The sequence below is a fragment of the Malurus melanocephalus genome, unplaced genomic scaffold, assembly GCF_030028575.1.
Source record: "Malurus melanocephalus ecotype Western Australia unplaced genomic scaffold, MMel_1.1 scaffold_460, whole genome shotgun sequence".
Taxonomy (NCBI): Eukaryota; Metazoa; Chordata; class Aves; order Passeriformes; family Maluridae; genus Malurus; species Malurus melanocephalus.
This window is the reverse complement of record NW_026623692.1, coordinates 244085-254626: the sequence shown is the minus strand read 5'-3', so window position 1 is coordinate 254626 and position 10542 is coordinate 244085. Positions and strand designations below refer to the sequence as shown.

Below are 10542 nucleotides of genomic sequence, written 5' to 3'. Positions count from 1 at the left end.
TGTCAGTTTTCAGTTCTAGCAACTATCGTAATGATATTGTTTTATCTGAAGAGAAGAATAAGGCTTCTGGGCTCCTTTTCYGGTAAACTGGAGGTGTCTGAGGAGCATAACCCGGGGTTGTCATCAGCAGCACAGGAGCACAATGACTCCTGTGGATGAGGTGGTGTTGGCACACTCTTCTTTATGTGGACTGCTTACTGTTCCCTTTTCTCTGGGAGGGTGGTTTGGTTCTTTTAATTTCTCTCCCTTCTCTTTAGAGATGCAGTGCTCGACAGTAAGTGGTTTGACCATAAGAAGCTTGTTAGGAGCTTGTAGAGTCCTTGAACAATACACTTGTCCTCAATAACTTACACAGGACTCCTTTTCTTTCCAAGTGATTTAGATCAGAGTCATAACTCAAATGCTCTTAATTTTGGAGCAGCACTTTTACTCCACACTTCCATGAAGCACATGAACTTTTCACACAGTGAGGAAGTGCTTGAATTCTAGACTGAGGAAGATAATTGATTCTTTCAGGACGAATACTAAAAGGCCGTTTTGCAACACTTGTAACGTTCCTGTGACTGCTGACAGCTTTGTTCCTTGGGCAGATTTTTGTCACTGCAGCCAGAGGTTGTTGTTGCTCCTGCCTCTGTAAAACTGTTCGTGACACAATGGTGGACTTGAGGGTGGTGCTCGGAATGAGGAGTTAGATTCCTGGCTTGCTTGTTAACCATTTATAGTTTATGAAGAATAAAATAGGAATACAGACAAGACACTGTTATCTCATTGTAATTGGATACTTAACTTGCTCTTAGATTGTTCATCTTATTTCCCCTTAAATTCTCCTTTTTCTTATCCTTGTTCCTAATAGATTCACTGTGAGGAGCTCAAAATRAAGAAGAAAGATGCAGAGGACTGCATGGACCCTTACCCTCTTCAGTGTGTTGAGATGGAAAGGTACTGACTGTCTTAATGTTACATGGAAACACTTTTTTTAAAATTTTAACTTTTTTGGCACCTGCTGTTTCACAGGCCAGTATTAGTTCTGCTGATAATACTGAGAGTATGTATTAAGTAAAGTGCAGTGAGTGTCCTCTCAGCCTTTCAGCTGWGGCTGCCTGGCAGCTGCCACAGGCAAGGAGTTGGCCTGACTTCAGACACCTGGTTGTCCCCTGTCAGCTACTGTGTGTTACATTTCCTGGCTGCATTTCCAAATGGTTTTCATCTGTCTGTTCTGCTTGTTGCTGTTGGTAGATCACTGAAAATACCTCAGCTCTGTGTGGGAGACAGGGATTCAAATGAATCATGGCCTTGTTTTTCTCCAAAGGTTCAGCCCAGCTGTGAGCCCAGGTCAGCAAGGCATTGGTGAAGCATCCCTATCCTRGCTCGGGCTGAAGTAGGAGGCACAATGGGATGTTTGTGGTGATGCCTGATTCAGAAAGAAAGACTAGTGGTGTCAAGGATCAGTTAAAMATGTCAGCTGTGCAGTTGTATTGTGTCAGAGTCACAGCATTCTAGAGGAGCAAACACGTGTAAGATGGGAACAGRCTCGTGGGGCTCCAGCTGTGTCTGYAGGGCAAGSAGCCAGTCCAGAAAGGRCTGTRGGRGGAGCWYCTTTCCAAAAAGGCACATACTGAGGCCAGGAAAGTGCCCTGAAAGGGGYACCAGCTTTTCTAGACGTTGATCTTCACAGAGAAAGAGCAAGCACTTGCAAACATCTACATTTGTTTCCTTTCTTGTCTTTTTAACTCTTAGCTTTCAGTTCTTTGAACACTTTGCTGCCACCTCCCCACGGTTTTCTGCGTGTGTGCGTTCAGTGGGGGAATTCATCCACCCAGAAAGCACATGCTGCTCCGTGGCTCTGCTTGGCCAAGCTTTCCAGCTGATAGATTTTCATGGCAAAATCCAATTCCCTTTCCCCTGGTGATCCACAGGCAGCTGTGTGAGGCCTGGGGGATGAGTCTGGGTGACAGTGCCCCGTTTGCTCCCTTTCCAGAGAGACAGTTGTCTGCAACTCACTCAYGGCTCATTTGAAGCCTGAGAGACTTGGTGGAAATAATTTAATTGGCTTTCCTGAGGTTTGAACTCAGCCCAAATTCTGTCCATCAGGAAGACATTCAATGTCTTGGTAGTATAATTAGGCAGAAGATCCAAGTGACAGGGAAATGATGCTCTTTTCRTGATGTACAAGCTGTATAGGGTGCAGGAGTGAGGCAGCAGCATGGAAACCCAGTCCCGAAGGACAGGAACATCCAGGCACAGAGGGGAGCAGCACTGTGTGATAAATGACATGGCATTTAATGCAAACCACCTAGTCATGGTCTTCTTGCATGTTGCAAATTTCCTGAGGGGAGTAGTCAGGCATTGAGAGACACTGGATGCCTGCACATCAGTACCTTTCCTTCTCCTCCCTGGGCTGGGATGGATTATAGGTGCAGCTTCACTTAATCACTGGGACCTTTTTTTTTTTTTTTCTGGTTTATTTTCAGAGAAACCAGATGTGTTTCCATTAAGAACACGCACCTCTTTTGTTGTCATTTGTGTAATTCTTAGAATTAGGCAAAAGTATTAAAGAATAATTGTTTCTGCTCACATTAACAGCACACAGCTTCTCCAGATGTGGCATTTGACAGCCCAACAGCTGCTGGCTATTAAATGTGCCTTAAAAGCTCCATTCCTTTGTCGTAAAGGGAACAGAAGTGTAGGGACGTTTATGGGRTGAGAGGCAGATGTTTTGGCTACATCAGATTTGAGGGAAAGTTTAAGTGGTTTCTCTTCTATGCTCACAGTGCATGTTTTAACCCCTATGGTACACCTTAGGGAGCTCTCTTTTCGGGACTGGGATGAGATTATTCCTAATCCCACACTGACCTGTGGCACATCTCTCTCTGAAGACAGTGCAGTTCTGCCAGTTGCTGCTTAGCTAGTTTTCCAGCTATGCCCTTGAAATGCTGGGTGAATTTTTTTGGGTGAAACTTAGGTTAAAATAATTAAGTTRCAAATAATTTGAAATAATGTGTTGCTTTCTTTTTCCCCTAAACTTTCTCTTTAAGTATCTACTCATAATCATCAAAGGCAGGTGTTCTTTTTGTGTTTGTACCAGCACAGTATGCTTTATGCCCAATAAACTATTTTTTATGGTGGTACACGCGAGGTGGAACGTGGAACCAGTGGAGCTCAATTTCAAGAGTTCTGGCTCAAATTCCCAAGCCTCAATTTGAGTGGTGTGCTGAGTACTGAAATTACACCACTGGTCCTCAGGGAGCTGCACCACCTTGTAACTCTTCTCTATCAGCTCAGAGTCTGCTAAACTTGTAAGGGCTTAGGAGGCTGTGAAAATTTTTTCTGTAACCGAAGTCTTTTTGTCATCTTAGCAAAAATTGATTCTTCCTATTATTGGACTGGAAATTCTTTGTTACTATTTAATTTTAACTCGATAAGATTTTAATATAAAAATCCCAATGTATCTGCATAAAGAAAAAGATAAAAATTCTACAAAACTAAATTAAAAGAGAGAAAAAATCCTGTAAAATCACATGGAACTTAAGAGAATGGGCTCGCTCTACAGATAAGATGTCATTTTTAAGAATTATATCCCTAATTTTATTCCTATTTGAAGTCTATTTCTAGTACAAGTGAGATTAAATATTCTATAGTTCAATCTGTTTCTCTCCCTTTTTTTTGCAGACCTTTTTCTGAAATGAATTCTTTTACCACAAATAGCGGAAATATTAGCTGAAACAATTTGTCCTGAAATTTGCTACATTTTTAATTTATCTGACCAGTTCATCCTCCATAATTGAAATGCAGAAATTTCTTTCTTTCCATTAATCTGTACCTTAGTCTTAGCCAAGCAAGAATCCTACATCCMAAATGCCCACCCAAGGGGATGAAGCATGTGTTTTGCCATTAAACTCTGGAATTCATTTCCCATCAAAATATGACTCCATGGTGCTGGCGTCTGGCTGTAAATCCTTGCTTAAACCCTTTTTTCACCATTGTTTATGGTGTGTATTTGTGCTTTCAGCAATCACAAGGCAATGACCCTGGCACACCAGCCTTGAAATTAATATTTCCAATAGAATTAAATGGCTTTGGTGTTCATATTGTGCAATAAATGCCTTGGGACATGATGTAGGTATGTCCATTGTTGCCATGAGTAAGGAATAATACCAGTTACCAGTGAAAACCAGGGAGAGCCAAAAGATGCAAAACTGGGACTCTTATGGGACATGTACCTGCTTATTTGAGAAACTTCTCTTTCTCAGCCTTCAGTCTATGCTCCTCAGCCCTGAAATACGTGGCTCATCATGCTCTGGCTCTCAGCTTAAAAATGGAATTGCTGTAAAAATATGCAACTGTTTATAAACAATAATCATTATTTAGAGCATTATACATATTACAGTATTATAAATAATATCAATACTTAAAAATAGATAGGCCAGTTGAGCCTAGAAATTGAAGTGGTGCAAAGATGTACCACGGAACAAAAAGGAAAACCATTTTAAGGCAGCTACTTGAATATGTGAGAGAAGTGAAAACACCTTTATTGGGGTGCACAGTGAAGTTTGGCATGGGTGTGACAACTTGCAAAGGGAACAGGGCTAATTTCTTATTCTTGGAGGACATGGCTTTTCAGATATGACATGGAAATTGTGAGGAGGGTTGGGCTCTCTTCTTTCCCTACAAGCTGTTAAAGCTTGTGCTGGGAGATCAGCTTCCCTCATTACATCTCTATTCTGTTTCTGTGTAAAATGCCTTGANTCCCCTGGGTTTAGAATAACTCCATGAACAAAAGCCTCTCTGGCAATGCAGACCAGATGTTTCCTCATCCTCTGCACCCAGCTTTTTAGAAGACAACGAACCACAGAGCACATTTCAGGGTGAGAACTGGTCGTTTTTATTGAATGGACCAAAATCCATTTCCATCAAGGAAAAAAACAAAACAGAAAAAGAAGGAAATTTTGCACCTAACTCATACTTTACAAAGAGGAGTTAATATTCTAATCTCTTATTGTCTTCTACAGTAGTCACAGCTTGTTATGTGTAGTTTTTATATCTTTACCTGCTTTAGCACATAGAAGGGATATATTTTTATATATGTGGTATGCTCCTGTATGACCACAGAAAAATGTTTCTTTAAAGTTTTAATGGTACAGAGGTGTACCTGTGAACTCCAGAAAACCAAAAGCAGTTTTGAAAATCGTTCTGTGCAGAATCTGAAGGGTGTGTGCCCTCTAGAGCTCTCTGYGGGAAGCTCTGGTAATCAGCTTGCCTCGGTCTTGGGGCAGCTCCTAATCATGAGTCCCTTGATATATTCAAGCACTCAGAGCATCTTTGTACCCTGAAAGTCCAGATTCTAAATCAGATCTACCCACCAGATATGATTAATGTTTTACCTCCCTATAAATGTATCCTTCTGGTTATCGAAGTGGCTGATAACAARATGCAGATAAATGGAGTAACAGTTTCTCAGTCTAGAAATGAAATAGATTTCTGACTTTGATGAMAATCTTGAAACACATGGGTATCACAGAGCAGCAATTGGTTTGCASGGATGTGAGCCTTTTGTGGTTCTCTTTCTTTTACCCAGGCAGAGCCAAGTCCTGCTTTTACCCAGGTAAGTTCAGAAGGAGAATGCAGACAGACAGAGTGGGAGCATGCAGAGATGAACATTATTTACAGCTACAACATCAMACTGTGGGGAGCAGAGTGCAGCAATGAAAGCTTCCTGGCTGAAAAGAAATATTAAAAGCCAAGCCCCAATGTTTTTAGGGTATTTCTCAGCTTGGTTCATATGCTGACCTCAGGAGGTTGTGGTCACACATCTCCACTTGCTGTGGCTGAAGCAGCAGCAGAGCTGAGTGCAGCCTGCCCAAACACTTGCTGCAGTGCTCCTGCCACATTGCTGCTCATCTTTGACTGTCCCTGCTGTGCCTCGACATTGCTCCTTTATTCTGAGTATTTTTTCCTCAGGCTAAGCTGCTTTATTTGGCTTAAAAAACTTGAAGAAGCACCGGCTGCTTTGCCCAAGCCGTGTGAGTGGGTTGTGCTGGCAGCTGGGGGTGATAAATTGCAGCAGCGAGTGGCTGCTTCCGTGCTGTGGCTTTTTGGTTCTTCTGAGCAGCCTGAGAAGCAGCGAGGGCTCTGCACAGTGTATGTGCTCCTCTGTTACACGAGACAATCTGTTTGGGTCAGGAATTGGAGTCCAAATGGGCTGGAGATGCTGTTTGCCAGGGAAGTGCMCTTGAGAGTGCAGAGCGCTTGGTTTGGCTGCTGTCTGAGCTCTGGGWACCTCAGCACAGCAGTGCTGAGATAAAGTGCCACTTGCTCTGGCTTATCCTGAGTTTTGCAACATTTAGCGAGGCAGAGAAGGGCTGGATTTCGTACACGAGGTTGGCTGCTTTCTTTCTGTCGTTTTGTCCCTGAGCTGCCACGTGGTGCCACTGCTGGGGCTCACCTGCCACCCACTCACAACCACCGGCCCTCCTGCCCCACCATGGTCATGAAAATGTGCCTTGGGAAGGTCTTTGTTTTAATCCTCACGGCCTTGAAACTACAGCTTGTCCAACTATCATGCAGCAAATCAGGAAAAAAAGCTCTAGAGTTTTACTAGTCCTTATTTGCTACTGTTGGTATTTTATTTCCTCGCAGAAATGATTTTGTGTCCATRTATAATGAAAATACATTTCTGTTACAGTCAATGTGTTTTAAATATGGAGCATTTAATAAATCATTCTGTACTGTCAGCACAAAATTCACCACACTTATTTGCCGTTATGATTAAGATAGATGAGTTTTTTATTGGGTAATTTTATCAATTTTGCTTCAAGAGTTTCCTCATAACTTGCAGTGCAATCCCTGAGGACTGCCTGTCTAAACTTCAAGAAGTATAATGGATAAACTCCTACTGCTTTCAGTTTTTCTGGTGGTTCAAATGAAGGCTTTATATTTTCTGCCCAAATCAAGAAGTAATCTTGCCATAACAGGTTGGGAATATTTTTGAGCCTTGCAGTTTGCTTTCTGGACACGCATTACTTATATTTAGAGTTTGTTAAAATCGATTAGGCAATGAAAGTCTGAGCTTGCAAAAGAGATTAATCTTGCTTGATAACTTCGATTGGACATTTAGGGGGCTGTGTTAATTATGTCTCAGTTAATTAGCTGTAAGTTACATTCCACCATTATGGTGTATCAAGTGAATCAGCCCTAGTTGCTAGTTAGTTCTGTGAATTTAGGACAAGTCCTTATGTGCACCTAAGTCCTACATGTCCTTAGCAGAGAGACTGAAAAGAATTTTCCCACCAAACAAATAGAATTTTAAATGCTCACAACAGACCAATTTTTTACAAGATAGAAATGTTTTTAAAAGGAACTTTTAAAWAARMMMAAAAAMAAAAAAAWCCCTTGAAAATGCAYGTCAGGTGTCTGTTACAATGTTAGAGACAACAAAATGTGCCATCAAAAGACTTCGTGAACCAAGCACTGAGTTTTGCAGTTCTAAACYTGTTCAACAATTTTGATTGCCTTTTTGCTAAAGCTGAATCTAAAACTCCTGTAACACCATGTGAGTGGGTGAGGTTGAGGGCACATGGCGGTCTTCATATAATCCCCAAAAGGATCAATTTGGATTTTGTAGTAAAATTCATAAAGACTGCTTGTGTAAGTGTTTTAAATGATTTTCTGCCACCAAGTGCTTAAAGGCTGTGTCCCTGCTCTCGCTTGTGTTACCAGGAAAGGAGCAGGAGCCTGGTGCAGGACCAGCTSTGCTATCTGCATTCTCACATTCCAAAGTTTTGGTGCAAAGTTTAACCTTGACTTTTCTTCCTAAGCAGGTGTGAAAGTAAAGAGCTGGATGTTGAAATAAGGAACCTGATAGGGAAGAGCAACATTTATGATTCGTGCAAGGACCCCAAACCTCTTGCCCAAGAGAGGCTGAGCCCTCAGAGAACTTCGTGTTCCCTTAAGGTAAACACAATGTGCTTTTGCAATGTTTATCTGCCAGGAAAGAATGTTCAGGGGATGTTCTCTGGGAGACTTGATTATGCAKGAAACTTTAGAATTTCTGAAATGATGCAATGAACTTGCTACACTTTTTTTTTTCCTGATGWAGCCRTTTTCTGTTCTGAGGAAGAGTGACTGAGAAAGTACATTTTATAGTGCTTTAAAAGGTCAGCTAAACCTGATTATCCTAAGTGTCAAACCTTGTAGCCAGATATGCCTGTTGGAACACAGACCCTTGGAACTATGTAACCCCCAAACCACTGTCATTTTTGTTACTTTTGGTAGTCCTGATTTAACTGGGAATGAGCAGAGGTGTGGSACACAAGAGCTGTGGAAGTGTCAGAAAGGTTTTAGATTAATAGGAAGAGAGGAGAAGGATGATGATTCAAACCCACACTTCTGTGGTATTGCAAACAGAAAATCGTAAGCCACCTGCTAAGGCGGTTGTCTTTGCCTCCAGTGAAGCAGTGGTTAACAAGCCTGACAGAAAGTTGTTCTAGGTTTCCCTCTCAGTTTCACTCCTCTCCCCTGACACAGCGAGAACAGAAGGAATTTCCCTCTTTTCCACAAACTGGGAACACCAGGAGGGAGAGGAGTGGTTTAAGCCGTGGTGAGTGCAATCCACCTGTAAGTGAAGCCACACCCGTGTGACTCCAGCACGGGATGGGAAAAGGAAAACTCTGAAGGCTGTGCCCCGAGGCACGGTGCAGGAAATTGGTGAGGAGGTAAAAGGGAGATGACTCTCTTCTATGAAATCCGAAATTACACACAGCTCCTTTCACATGTAAACCGCCATCTCCAGAATGACTCATGACCTCGGGGCATGAAGCTGAGCCCAGCCTAARGAGACAGCCCAGGGTCAGACCAGTGGGATTAGAAACGGTGAGAGAGGAGCCACAGGGAGGGATGGGGATTCCCGGGTGCGGGGGAGAAATAGGAGTGCTGAAACAGAAGACAGTGCTGAGCCAAGCTCTGAAATTACAACCCACAAATGATCCATGAGAACCCTRGTTCCTCATGTTAGCCTCCCTCCAGCAGAAGGAGACACAGGAAAGGATTTGGGAGATGTGGGGAGGAAAGAGAAAGGAAGTGCTTGCCTCGACCTGTGGGGTGCTGCGGTGCTTCACACGGGATACCGTGGCAGTGTTTGATCTGTGGTGCTTTTATGCCCTTTGCATTTGTAGCCCTTCTTGCCCTGAAAGCTGTGTGTGGTTTTCATAGCTTGGAGAGGGACACTTCGTGATATTTCTGCACTAGACACATTTTGGCTGTTTTTTATTGATACTTTGAAGTCAAGCAACTTCTCACTTGGCTGGTTATTGAGCTGGGCTTCAAGTGAGTGACAGCTTGACAGTCGTGATGAGCTTCAACAGCCTGACTATAAGGGGCTATATGTATATGCCAGGGRCTGTATGTATATGCCATATGTATATATATGGCAATACATATCTTAGATTGTTTGTTTTGGGAAAGGAGGTTGTCTTTTTAGCACCTAAGTGGACTTTGTGAAGGTCATGAAATAGTACTTAAAGAAACAAAACACACCAGAGAATATCTGTTTATGAAATGGTGCTGATTTAGATTTAAAGTGAGGGGAAAATTATATATTTAGGAGTGAAGAAAAAGTTAATAATGAAATAAAAATGTATCCTTGCCTATAGTGTCAGTCATTCATCAGGAAGTTTCGTGTTAGAGCCAGCAACTCATTTTCATTCTGTARCTTTATTCTGGAATGAAGAGTACAAATTGTACTCTGCAGAATGGCATTTCTATCTGACCTTAAATCCCTTTCAAGACTAATTTGTAAATGTCTGTAAGCAAATTYTTTTTCACCAGGATTTTTTTCCATACAAATTTATAATGTTAGTGTGATTTTAAATGCAAATATCAGAGAGAAAACTCAGTTCTGCAAAATGAACTCATTCGCAGCACATCCTTCAGCCTATGATTCCTKCATGTGTAATCCTTCAGTTGCTGCTTGTCCTGATGCTGCATTCTTCATTCCAGGAAAATGAATAGATTTGCATATTTTAGACTTTTAGATTTACAAGTTATCCTCCAGTTATTTTCACAGGAAACTTGGATTTTCATAATCAGGCCTGAGTTTGCAAATGCTTACATACTTGGAAGGCCATGCCCTTATGGTTAGTGGGGATAAAGGAAATCCTGAAGCAGGAGCCTGTGCTGTTTGACTTACTCTGAAACTACATCTTGCTCTAATTCGTCTGGTTCCCACATATTAAGATATAAATTTGCATCTGCACCTATTTTTCTGTCAGAGGGAGTACATAACTGGGCAGCACAAAAGGCTGAAGCTGACACATTTATGGCAGGGAATATCCCTTTCTAGCCTCACCTCTCTGGTGAGGCACGGGGGCCAGGTTGAGGCAAGAAGAGGCAGATTCTTCTTCTGCTTCAAGAGCCAACTTTATTCTTCAGCTAAAACCTCTCATTTTTGCCATCTCACCATGTGCAGTGGAATGGGAAAAGGGGCTGCAATGGATATTGTGGCAAGCACTGCTGTCCTGACAACAGCTTCAGCAATAAAGCCTAAAC

At 42.1% G+C, this 10542-nt stretch overlaps 1 protein-coding gene across 1 annotated transcript in view; it reads left to right on the top strand.

Moving 5' to 3' along the window:
* The first annotated feature begins 259 nt into the window (after positions 1-259).
* Positions 260-10542, top strand: part of TNIP3 (TNFAIP3 interacting protein 3) — a 28614-nt gene continuing 18331 nt past the window's right edge. Inside the window, exons 1-3 of the mRNA XM_057380572.1 lie at positions 260-274; positions 854-939; positions 7818-7950. Coding sequence (XP_057236555.1) covers positions 260-274; positions 854-939; positions 7818-7950 — 234 coding nt within the window. The remainder of the gene's footprint in view (positions 275-853; positions 940-7817; positions 7951-10542) is intronic.